This window comes from Rhinolophus sinicus, linkage group LG03 (genome assembly GCF_036562045.2).
Source record: "Rhinolophus sinicus isolate RSC01 linkage group LG03, ASM3656204v1, whole genome shotgun sequence".
Classification (NCBI taxonomy): Eukaryota; Metazoa; Chordata; class Mammalia; order Chiroptera; family Rhinolophidae; genus Rhinolophus; species Rhinolophus sinicus.
Genome location: NC_133753.1, coordinates 63,999,004 through 64,011,799, shown reverse-complemented (window position 1 = coordinate 64,011,799; position 12,796 = coordinate 63,999,004). Strand labels below are relative to the sequence as shown.

Genomic DNA, 12,796 nt, shown 5'->3' with positions numbered 1-12,796 from the left:
CTAGAAAGTGGTATGCTGCAGGGCTCTTGCAGCTTTTTATTGTTTTTTTCATCAGTGACTTTTCATTGAAGATGTAATTAGCAAACATATCGAGTTTCTGGTTGACTGTAAACTTGAAAGCATAGTGAATACAGAATCAGAACCAAAAGAGATCTTGATAGGCTGAAAAAAGTTGCACTAAATCTAACAAAATGAATGTTATAAGCGATAAACTAGAGTGCTGCACTTGGGTCCAGCAACACATATAAATAAGATCTAAGGGTAAATGTAAAATGAAGCCACCGTACACTGAGTCTGCCTAGCCTGCAGCACCCTTACCCCAAAATAATGTAATATTGGGCCATAAGAACAGAAATGTATCGTTTAGAATGAGAGTAGTGCTAAATCTACTGTGTGCTAGAGAACACATCTTGGGAACTGTACTTCATTTTGGATCCCAAAGATATACTAGAGCACATTATAAGAAAGTTAGTAGAAGTTTGAAGGCACCAGAAACCATAAATCGTTATCATAAGGAAGATTCTTTTTATCGTGGTAGAAAACACGTAACATAAAACCTACCATTCTAAACATTTTTAAGTGTACAGTTTAGTAATATTAACTACATTCACATTCTTGTGGAACAGGTTGCCAGAACTTTTTCATCTTTCAGCTAATCTAAACTCTAGATGCATTAAACTTTCTTTTTACCCACTAAGGAAAGTTTTGAGAGAACTGGGCATAAAGTCAGAAGAAGGAAAGACTGGCTTAGAGATTTATCTTCAAATATATGAAAGTCTCATGTAGAAAAGAATTTATGCAGTGAGGATCATAGAGATATTTCGGTTCAGCAGAAGGAGGAATATTTTTTAAAGAGATGCTCATGTATAGATAGGGCTGCCTCAAAAAAGGTAGTAATTCCCTGTTCAAAGAAAAAAAGGCATCTCGTAAAACACTGCTTCTTAACTTAGGGTCCACAGACAGGAGGAGTCCGTGAAGGTGGGAAGGAAAAATAGTATATATTTTTCTCCCAATGTCTACTGAAATTTGGTATTTCATTCATTTATGAATGCTGGCAACAGACCACAGCAATAATAGTACCTGTGGCTCTTACACCAATAGAAATGAGACATATTTATTTCACGTTACAGTTGTTGCAAGTATCTCAGTTTGTCATTTGTGCTAATCAGTGGTTCAAAATTATGATAATTCTTTGACCCAACAGTGTGGCAATTCCTCAAAAAATTAAAAACAATTACCATATGGTCCAGCAGTTCCACCTCTGCGTATATACCCAAAGGAATTGAAAGCAGAGTCTCAAAGAGATAGTTGTACCCCCATGTTCATAGCAGCATTATTCACAATAGGTAAAATGGGAAAGCAACCCAAATGTCCCATCAAAGGATGAATGGATAAGCAAATGTGTATACATATAATGGAATATTTTTCAGCCGTTACAAGGAAGGCAATTCTGGTATATGCTATAATGTGGATGAACCTTGAGGACATTATTGCAGTTATAAAAAGACAAATACTGTATTATTCCACTTATATCGGGTACTTAAAATAGTCAAAATCATAAAGACAGAAAGCATAATGGTGATTGCCAGGGGTGGGAGGAGGGGAAAATGGAGAGTTATTTTTAATAGAGTTTCAGTTTTATGAAATGAAAAGAGTTGTGGTTGTGATGAATGATTGTGATGGTTATTCAACAAAAACATGTATTTAATACCACTGAACTGTATATTTAAAAATGGTTGAGATGGTAAATTTTATGTTCTATGTATTTTACCACAATAAAAAAAGAAAAGAAAAAGTAGTAGGTAAAGTGAATTGAACCCCTTGTGGTTTTTCAAAGTCTCTACATTATAGACCTTTCAATCAGCAAGCAGTTAATAGTAAGAAAAGAAAAAATTATACTTTGTTAGCTTTGTATTTCCATGACTTGATTCAGATATTTTATGCAACACATCTGTGGAGTTCTTTCTCTGCAGTTCATTTCCTTTATAAATTACTGTGGTCTCAGTGAATTAATTTACACTGACCTTTAAGAAAATATTCCAAATAGCATTAGTGTACTTGGTAGTTACTCGGTGTGTCAGTTAGGATCCTGTCAGCTGACTCATCTTCAACAATAAAGACATGTATTATCTCATTTTACAGGTCAGGAGAGGCACCCATCAGGGTTAATTGTGTTGTCAAGGACCCGGATTTTTTCTGTTGCTCTGCTTTGCCATCCTTAGGGTCTGCTTCATCCGAAGGCATAGCTCCCCATGGTCACATGATGGTTTTCTGTGGCAATGGGCTGTGTGCTTCCCTGTCCACATCTTACAGGGGGCAAAGAAAGTCAGAGAGACAGAATCCCCTCCTGAAGCTGTGGATGAGATTCTATTAGGAAGGAAGAAGGTCTGAATACCACTTTAAATGGCAAACTTTCGGATGAAATAGGATAACAGCAAAGTGCTGTGCAACTTATGCATGGTTTTCACCATGACTTTAGTCTTGGCTTTCAGATCAACTTTTATAGGAAGCTGAAAATGACTTAGAATTCTGTTACGGTCTATATGTAGGGATCACTTTCCTGTACTTAGACCAACAGTGAAACCAAAGCTACAGACAGGAGGAGCCCTGGATGTCTGCTCCTCTGTCTATTACTGGTTCTCTTTGAATTTCGCACAGAGCAATGGAAGCAGCAAGATGGCACTTCTTGTAGAATAAGAACAATTGAACATCCTACACCTAGCAACACATTTGCCAGTGAGGAACATCTGCCTTACATACAGGGGATGTTACTTAAAAATGTGGGCTTCTGGAACCAACTTTGTTTATGGTCCATCTTCTGCATAGAAGAGTTTCTCCAGGAACTCTGAGAGCACACTTGTCCTTTTTTTTTTTATGCCACAGTGAACGAATGTCAAGTGCAACCAACAAGGCTTAGCTGTACTGATGTAGGCACAGGCCCAAGCACACATAGTATTACTGCTCTGTCTGTCTCCCAGGACTGGTTCCTTATTGCTCTCCTTCAGATCAGAGAGGTTTTAGTGACTTATGTGAAAGATACAACCCACTTACAATGCTCTAGGGCATGGTAAGTAAGCTAGATGTCTATAACCCTCCCTTTCAGTGTTCTAATTGTCCTCTTAAATGATTTAAGTGTTTTATAACACATCATGAGTGATGTGGGAAATAAAGAGTCTGCATGAAGATATTTTATTTGGATGATAAGGAATAGTGGTAAAGTTGAGTTTGGGAGAGTAGCCAAAAAGGAGTAGTGAGCAGCATTATTCACCACAGCCAACAGGTAGAAGCAACCCAAGTGTCCATCAACAGATGACTGGAAATACAAAATATTTAAAAAGGAAATTCTGACACATGCTACTACGTGAATGAATCTACTTATACAAAAAAAAAAAAAAAATAGGCCAGACACAAACGATTACTGTTATATGAGCTTCCTGGAATAGTCAAATTCGTAGAGAGAAAGTTGCCAGGGGGTGGGAAAATGGGGAGTTACTGTTTAATGGGTCAGTTTCAGTTAGGGAAGATGAAAATGTCCTGGAGAAGCATGGTGGTGATGGTTACACCATGATGCGAACATACATAACTGTACACTTTTAAAAGGGGTCAAAATGGTAAATTTTATGTATATTTTACTACAATTTTTGTTTTAAAAGAAGAAACAGTGATTAAAATGTAAAGGTTTGACTGAGACCATTCATTTGGTCTTTCATTGAGCAAATGTATGATTTTGTACCTCTCAGGCAACTGAGGCAGAGAGAGGGTAAGTAACTTGCTCATGTTCACATAGTAAGCATCAGAGCTAGTCTTAACCCCTGTCCTTTATTGCTCTGCCAAGGTCAGGGGCTCGGGGGAGGGGTCCAAGCTGGAAATGCACATTTGAGGATCTCAGCACTGGATGGCATGTGAAATCATAGAACTGGAGATAGGAGAAGGTGACAAACTATGATGAATACTGCTACCAAGTGCCATCCAACAGGAAGGCAGGGATCTTCGATATGGGAAACGGCGCATAGAACCTTAGTGACAGTTTGTGACAAGTTTCAACTTGTTCAGTGCAGTCAGTTGGACGTGAGCTACGGTGGAGGGAAGTTGTGTTTTAAAGTGTGCCATAAATCATCCTCCATCATGACAACTCTCCGTATCACACATTGCTTCTGGTATATGGCAATTTCTGTTAAATAAAAACATTACGGTGTGACCTCATCCACCTTATTCACTGGATCTGGCACCGTGCAACTTCTGGCTCTTCCCCAAAGTCAAAATGATTCAGGACATCGAGGCAGTGACAACAGCACAACTAAAGACACTCACAAAAGAGGACTTCCAGAACTGCTTCAGAAAGTGGCAGGAACGATAAGATAAATGTGTTCGAAGTGAGAGGGAGTATTTTGAGGCGGATTAATGGCAATGTGTCTTTTACTATAATAAATAGATATATATATATTTTTTATTTAAACATTCACCATATTGTTTGATCACATCTTGTAAGTGTCCTTTGATGGATGAATGGATAAAGAAGATGTGGTACAGGGGGCAGCCAGTTAGCTCAGTTGGTTAGAGTGCGGTGCTCTTAACAAGTTTGCTGGTTCGATCCCTACATGGGCCACTGTGAGCTGTGCCCTCCACAACTAGATTGGAACAACTACTTGACTTGGAGCTGATGGGGCCTGGAAAAACACACTTGAAATGAAAAAAAAGTTAAAAAAAAAAAAAAAAAAAAGATGTGGCACATATATACGATGGAATCCTACTCAGCTGTAAGAAAGAACGAAATACTGCCACTTGCAACAACATGGATGATCTTGAGAGTATCATGCTAAGTGAAATAAATCAGAAAAGGACAAAAACCATATGATTTCACTCATGTGGGATATAAAACAAAGCAACAAATGAACAAACCAAACAAGCTCATAGACACAGATAACAATATGGTGGTTACCAGAGGAGAAGGGAGTGAGGGAAGGGTGAAGAAGGGGGTCAAATACATGGCAACAAGGAGACTAGACTTTGGATGGTAAGCAAATAGTGGATATCCAGATGATGTGTTGTATGATTGGACACTTGAAACTTATGACATTAACCAATGTCACCCCAATAAATTTTAAAAGAAGCTCAGACTTCTGTAAATACTTTGGCAGAAAGGGATATAAGTGTTTATTCCAGTTACCCAATTAAGAAATTCAGCAATAGATATTTATGGGTTATATAGCAAACGGGTTTCAATCCCGAAATCATCCTAAAGATAGCTTAGTAGGTAAGACATTGTATGGTATTTTAGAAAGATGACAGCATATGCAGAAGAGAGAGTGGGGAGGTGGGGAATATATTAAACACATACTCCTTTAGGAACACTTATGACCCTTACCTTCTTTCCCCTGGTCTCTAAACTTCCTAAGCAGATAAATCCTCAAACTTGGTAAAGATGGTTACTCAACTAACAAAATTAAACAGACAAACATCAGAGAAAGTCTCTTCTAGTTACTTCCCCTTCCAGAATTCTAATGTATACCTTACAAAGAGTAAATTAGATTAAAAAAAAAAAAAAGTTTACTTCAACTTTTAGTGGATTCACCCCTTTGGTAGGGGGTGATGTTTAAATTTTTAGATATTCATCCATGTTCTCGTGCCTTTGTACCTAGTATTAGCTCTGCCTGGAATGCCACCCCTCATCAGACTTAATCAATTGTTACTTGAACCAGAAGCATATCTGCCATATGCTTCGTCCCCCTGAATTTCAGATGTATAAGAACACTGAGAATGTATTAAAGTGAGGGGTACATGTTGCTCTCCTCTACGAGATCTTAAGTTTCTAAGGACAAGATCTAAATCTGTGTATCTTAATAACTAGAGCAGTGGGTTTCGGCCTTTTAGTATTCATTGAGAAACCAAAAATCTTAGTGGCATACTTGAAGTGATTCAAAGCCTCAAAACCACACTAAATTCAGCTACGATTATAAGGTAGTCACTTCCTCAGTGTGACAATTTCTCACAGTGCCTATAAAATCACTCAGTGTTGTCACACTATTTATTCACTTGGTAACCCTTCAGCAACATGGTACTGTGAATGATTTTTGCTCCTCTGAATTCTCTCTCATATATCCTACTTTGTAGAAGACTTAGAGAGAAACATGACAAGGTCAGATCATCACATTTTTGGCAATTTTATTTGAAACTAAAGTTCTTTCAGTTTCCTTCAGGACTCCCAAATGGTAGAGAATTATTAGAAATTTGACCTGAATTTCCCAAAGTGACCATTTTCCCAGAGCAGTATTTTGTGTAGTCAGCTATTTGGTACCTGTATGGCTCCTATTTTTGGCTCCCTCTGAGGGGTGCACAGTAGACTTGGTGGGTTGTGAGATGACCTAATAATGTACAGAACTACTATGGGTTTTTGTTTTTTGTTTTTGTTTTTGTTTTAATTCTAAGAAAAAGGGCACTCAACTTTTTGAGTTTTCTGATTTGTTCGAGGAGGGGCCCATATTTCACCAAAGCTACGATGCCTTCAATTATGAGACACACCTCAATTTCGTAAATGTTATAAAGTCTTTAAAAGCTCTACAAGTAATGGCAATTGCTCTGGAAAAAACTATTAATTTGCTGTCAGTTTTCTGTCCTTTACATATTTAGTTCCTTGAAAAGGGGCAAAACACTACTGAATTTCTGCTAACTTCTTGTTTTTCCCTACCAGTTGCTTTTCGACTATATGATTTGGATAAAGACGACAAGATCTCTCGCGATGAACTGTTACAGGTATGTAGGAGAGTTCCCAAGCGCGCATAACTTGTGTTTGGGCCCTGCCTACTTATTCTTGCAGGCAGGAATTGTTCTTTCCTTCAGTAAGCACTTATTTAACACCTGCTGTGTGCAGAGTCCTATCCTAGATACAAGGGAGCAGATGATCGGGGAAACTGCAATGGCACTTTGAGTTCTCACCAACAGACATCTCCACTATTTAAAAGCCAGCTAAGTGTCATTTAGGTGCTGGCTGGCAGAGCTAACATATGCGAGATGATTAAGACTAAATAGTTCCGTGATTGTCCAATCAGTTTATCATCAACCAAGTAATTCTGATGACACGTAGGTAATGGCCGCTGTTTCGTGTATCCTTGGGTTTGACACAAGAGTCAGGGAACTGCTGCTGGGCCGTGTACACTGAACTAATGGCTCATTGTCCTGTGTGGTTCCCTGAGGACAGCTCCTTGTCTTCTGGCAGTGACTAGCATTTCATCCTGTTAGCATGGCCCATCTACTCTTCCTCTCCCCTCTCCCCTAAGTACAAGTTTAGAAGGGGAAAACATTCTCCTTTTTTCTTTACTTTTTAAAATCTTTATAAACCTGGAGGATGCTAGGTGGCTAACACATTCAGGAATTTCCATGGGGAAATTTCTCTATTTCAAGATACGCCTAAAAAGTAAAGTGGTTTCCTTTCGCCCTGAAGTAAATCTGAGCTCATTCAGTGTCTTGAGAAGTGTTCTAAGGTGAAGCTTACTCAGGCCAGACTCAGAACCAGTCCAAGGTATTTAATCCCACATTTCTATGTCTGAGAATCCTGAAATGGTCTGCAGGGCAGTGTTAGTATCCTTTGCTTTAGAGTTGGGGATCTCTTTCGTCAGTAAGAAGAATTTATTTAAAATTGCTACATATGGGCTTCTGAGTTCTGAAGAGAAAAAGTGGAGACAGTCACTTATAGTTGCATGTTTTCATCCTCTGGCCCAGATCTGGCTGCCAGAACTATTGTTTTGTTGGTTTTTTTTGGAGTGGAGGGTTGATTTATGTTCTATTATTAGGATAACACAAGCCTGAGGCAGAGTGGGGAGGAGATCATGTGGCCAGAATGCCAGTGAGCGTCATTAAAGTAACCCTCAGGCCTGAAACGACTTTAGAATAAACAGCTCGTGAACTGTTGAGGTATCAGAGAACTAGTTTTATCCTTGGAAGAAGATACAAACATTTTACCAAAGTGAGAAGAGAACAAAGTTTACTTTTCTAGATGCTTCCATTTCCAAAACTTCCATTTCTTAACTATTCAGTGGATGTTAAAACATCTGTGGCGAGTTATCCTAAGGAAAGGCTGAATGAGTGGTCATGTTTTCCTAGTATGATTTTTGTAAAACTCCTGGTTAAACTTTTGGAGGAATGGATATATTCATTATCTTGATTGTGGTGATGGGTTTATAGGTGTGTACATATGTCAAAAGTTATCAGATTGTAAATTTTACATATGTACAGTTTAAATATGTACAGTTTATTGTATATCAATTCCACTTCAATAAAGATTTTATGAGGCTAGTACAACTTTGATGTGCAAATCAAATCATGGAAAGACTGTACAAGAAAAAAAGTCTTAGAAAAAGAGATAGAAGAGAACTTTCTTAAACTGATAAAGGGTATATACAAAACACCTCACCAGACATTAAAAAAGAGTCATAATAAAAGCCCATTTGCTAATAAAACTTCTGACTGGAAGTGTAAGTGACACCACGGAGAGGCGGAACGTGCGCTGGCTGGGCACGGAGACCTGGGCAGACAACTTGGGGCCCTGGTTGCTCGGACTGTCAAGCCACTTCTGGACCCTCGTGTCCTCAGTAACGGACTGGATGAGTGATTTTTAAGATACCACCTCCCTATACACACACAGCACACATGCACAATTCAATTCCGTAATTCTACAAATAAAGCACTTCAGAGACTAATTGGACCGAGATCTGAAGAAGCTGCTGTTTGAGGATGAATTTGTCTTGTTGGCCACACACCCTCAGGGAAGATGGCAAACGGCCATTTTTTATTTTTGCTCGCATTGCCTCTTTTTATGAATCCTTTGATTGGTGTGTATTTATGCCCAAAATGTACAACTTCCAATTTTCAAGAATTGATTTGTGAAAAAAAATGATGTGTTGATACAAATCATTATTTCAGCCCTTTTTTTTCTTTTCTGAAGAAAATCCTGTAATCTACTTTTTAAAAAGATTGGAGAAGGATATAAAGGAGGAGGGGAAGGAAGGCCTATGAATAGCTGGGCTAGAAGGCCTTTCTTTCCTGGAAAAGAAGACAGGTGGCTGTCTTCTTTTTACCTTCTGAAGACAGCAATGGGAGGCATCGCAAAAGCCCCCGTCCGCATTTCATATTGTCTGAGAGTCACATCTTTAGAGTTGTTTCTTTTGTTTAAGGTAGCAATTTTTAGAGTATATTCATTCACACCTTAAAGATGCTAGCAGATTGCGGGGGAGGGAAAGGGTAAATTTGTTATGTTTGAGACAAATTTGGTGAAACTGTTAAATTCTCTTTACTGTAGTTCTCACAGCCCATTAAATGTTATTTTTCTAAAAAGGGGTATATAGTATTAAACCCTTCAAGGACCTTGATGTTTCTTGGCCATGCTTTAAAAATAGTGGGCTAATGCACTGCCTCAGGGGACTGCATCTGCGTGGGATTCCAGAAAGCCCTACCAAACTGACTAAAACCAATAAGGAACTCGTTTGCCTCATGCAACAAGAAATCTGGAGGTAGATTGTCCAGATTGATACAGTACCTAAATGATGTCCAGGAACGAAGCTGCCTCTCTGTTCTTGTCCTAGCATCCATAGCACATATGACTTTGACTTCACAGTCCCAGGATGGCTGCTGTATCTCCAGTCATCATATCTACATTCCATGCAGGAAGAATGGGGAAGGATAAAATGCAAAGGATTGTCCCTCAGTGGGGCTTTGCTTTCCTGTTCAATGAGTTTGCCAGAGTTCTGCTCATGTCACTGTCTAGAGCGGCTTGGATGAGAAGATAAGGGTTTCAGCTGTCTGGCTGTGAATTATGAGGACATCACAGGAAAAGAGGGTTGGAGAGGCTTTACCTTTAATCTTAGTAGAAGAGTCCCCCGACCCTATGTCTCCTGTAATTCCTGGCTCCTGGTCCTGCAGGTGCTACGCATGATGGTCGGAGTGAATATCTCAGATGAACAGCTGGGCAGCATCGCAGACAGGACCATCCAGGAGGCTGATCAAGATGGGGACAGCGCCATATCTTTCACAGAATTTGTGAAGGTCAGTCAGTCACCACGTAGTTTGAAAAGTTAAATTCTGCACAGGAGGGAGGGAGAAAAACATTCAGATAAGAGTTTGGGACAGTATATTCTGTCGTGACCTTCATAACTGTAATTGGGTTTCTCCCCCCAGGTGTTGGAGAAAGTGGACGTAGAACAGAAAATGAGCATCCGATTTCTTCACTAAAAGACTGGGACCAAACCGTTCCTTGCTCTCTAGTATTTAAGAACTGGAAGTTGAGAGTCCTCCTGTCCATCAGCCCCACCTCCACCCCTTCTCCTCCTCCTCCCAGAGTACCATGGCTGTTGCATGATACCAAGTTATGTTCTGTCAACACGAGCCTGCCTTTGGTGTATAAACAGGGCATTACAGAATGGTACACCCAGTCTCTATCTGTTCAGTATCATTCACCAGTTATCTTCATTTCTCAGTAGCCCCCAGCCCGGTTCTGCTCCTGAATGCCACATGCCCATCTAGTCTGAGAACGTGAGAGGGAATCATGCCAAGAACCAGCCAGCAAAGCTCTTTCCCTGGATGGAGACTGTATCCATGCCGCCTTCCCTCCAGCTGGGCATTAGCATGCTTCTCCGTCCTTTTTTATCTGTCCTTTGCTTCCTACTTCTCTTTCACCCGACACACTATTCACTTTGTCTTTGTCACTGTTTTTTTATTACGCTTCAGTCCCCTTTGTTCTTCTTGGCACCCCAAGCTATGCCTGTTCCGTGTATTTGTGACTTGGCAAGATAGTCCGGTGGTCTGGCCGGTTTTAAATTACCTTTACTCTTCAATGGGTCTCTGGGATGTTGCCTGTCCAGGAGCTTTTCAGTAACCGACACGTCTCTCAGAAGAATGTGAGTGTCTCTTGGTCCCTTGCAAACTGCTGTGTTATCAAAGGGCTGTGGATCGGAGATGTTCTTCAAAGGTGGTGGCCTTGGTGAGAGGTGTAGAGCCGAGTCTTTTAGGTGGCTGGCCCAGGTCGCTCTACCTCTGGCCTCTGATTCTCAGCATACATTCTGATGTGGCTACTCTTGTACAGTATTGACTTTTCAGAAAATAGCCATATGCCGGCAGGGTGGCTTAGTTTAGGGACACGATCGGCACCAGAATGGCTGCTCTGGCAATACGCTTGGGGACATTCTCATGGCTTTTTGAAAAGGAGGCTGGGCACCCTAAAAGCCTCAGGTATTCCCACCTCTGCAGCACGGTTTGTGCCTCAGTGTTGTGTGCCCTAGAATGTTTTTCACTTCACATTTCCAAGTAGAAAGATTAGTGTTACTGAAGTGCCTAACCATCCCAGTCCAAGAGATTTAGAGATTGTCCCCAGTGTCTTGAAGTTTTACACAAAATTCTCTCTGAATTTTACACTCGGCAAATGTTAATGCTGAAAGCCATAGTCAGCTCCTAATACAGGTCCAAAGTATTGAATGTATCATTAGCTGCCTGGTTACATTGACTCCCTAGCTCCTCTTGTAGACCATTGCGAATCCCTTAGAAACAAGGGGTCCGGCACTGGTGGCATGACCTGAGGTGGCATTACAGGCCTTTGCATGAGCCAGATGCAATTTCTCTGCTAAGTCAGCTTAGTATAGACCTCATTGAATCAGGTTGTTGTCATCCTAACATCTGTCTTTATGAGTCTTCATCCTTATATATCTGCCTTTGGCTGATTTTCTCTGACTCCTTGTTTGCTGGCTTGTTTCCTTGCTTTGGAAGGCTATCCAAGATGTATACACAATACATTAGGAAGAGAATTCAAAAATAAAAACAAAACACTACAAAGGGAAGAGTGAGGAACAGAGTAGTTGCCAGGCTGGATGACTCAAATGTAAATGACTGAGGAATTCTTGATGAAGTATCAGTTTGTTTGTGATCAAATGATATAATATAGGAATTGTATAAAAGGGAAGAGTTGCCTGACACTGATCTGCTAGAAAGGTACTTAAGGGTTCCTTGACTTGCATATTTAAAGTTCCTAAGATTGTGGCTTTTTCCTCCTTTTGGCTGTATAGCAAACTATTTTAATCCACAGTGGTGCCTTATTGTTCCATTAAAACTGTATTCTCCAATCCATCAATAAATACTTGTGGTTAAAACAATATAACTTGGTTGATTTTGTCCATGTGTTTTATAAGAATTTTATATAACTCAATTCCCTTCTTCAAGTTTGAAATCACAAACAGTGACTCCCTTACTCAGGTTTATGTTTGTGCTATGAAATGCAGGTCTACTCAGCTGCTGCCTGGACATGAGGTGGGGGCATTACATAATTACAACTTTTTAAATGCAGAACAAGATAATCCCCACAACTAGTGCACTCCCTGTTTGTTGGTTGCTAGGCAAAGGCTTGAACCCATTTTTCACTTGGGTTAGTCACATGGCACCACCTTACTGTGAGAAAGCCTGGGAAATATGATCAGTTTTCCTAAGGCGGAAGTAGAAAGACACTGGGGCACCCAGCAGTCTCTGCACAGGCTTAAGCAAAATCTTAAATAATCATTTTTGTCAGGGATCTTGCAGAATTCCTAAATTACAACACAGGCTTACCAAGATGATCTAGAATTCCTGCTGGTGAATTAATAATATAATTACTGGGTTCTCCAAGTACATATTTACAGTATTTTTTTTAAAAAAATTTGTTTTTGTTTTTAGGAACACCCACGGTATATCTAGAGAATTTTTAAACATGAAGGGGGATGGTTGTTAAGAGGAAATAAATGAGAAACAGTTTGTATTATCCCAGTTGATTTTATGGTTGTTTTTG

The 12,796-nt window shown here is 39.9% G+C and overlaps 1 protein-coding gene across 1 annotated transcript in view; it reads left to right on the top strand.

The window, feature by feature from the left end:
* Nucleotides 1-12,136, top strand: part of CHP1 (calcineurin like EF-hand protein 1) — a 34,588-nt gene extending 22,452 nt beyond the window's left edge. The window contains exons 5-7 of the mRNA XM_019725455.2: nucleotides 6,689-6,750; nucleotides 9,913-10,035; nucleotides 10,168-12,136. Coding sequence (XP_019581014.1) covers nucleotides 6,689-6,750; nucleotides 9,913-10,035; nucleotides 10,168-10,221 — 239 coding nt within the window. The 3' untranslated portion in view covers nucleotides 10,222-12,136. The remainder of the gene's footprint in view (nucleotides 1-6,688; nucleotides 6,751-9,912; nucleotides 10,036-10,167) is intronic.
* The last annotated feature ends 660 nt before the right edge of the window (nucleotides 12,137-12,796 follow it).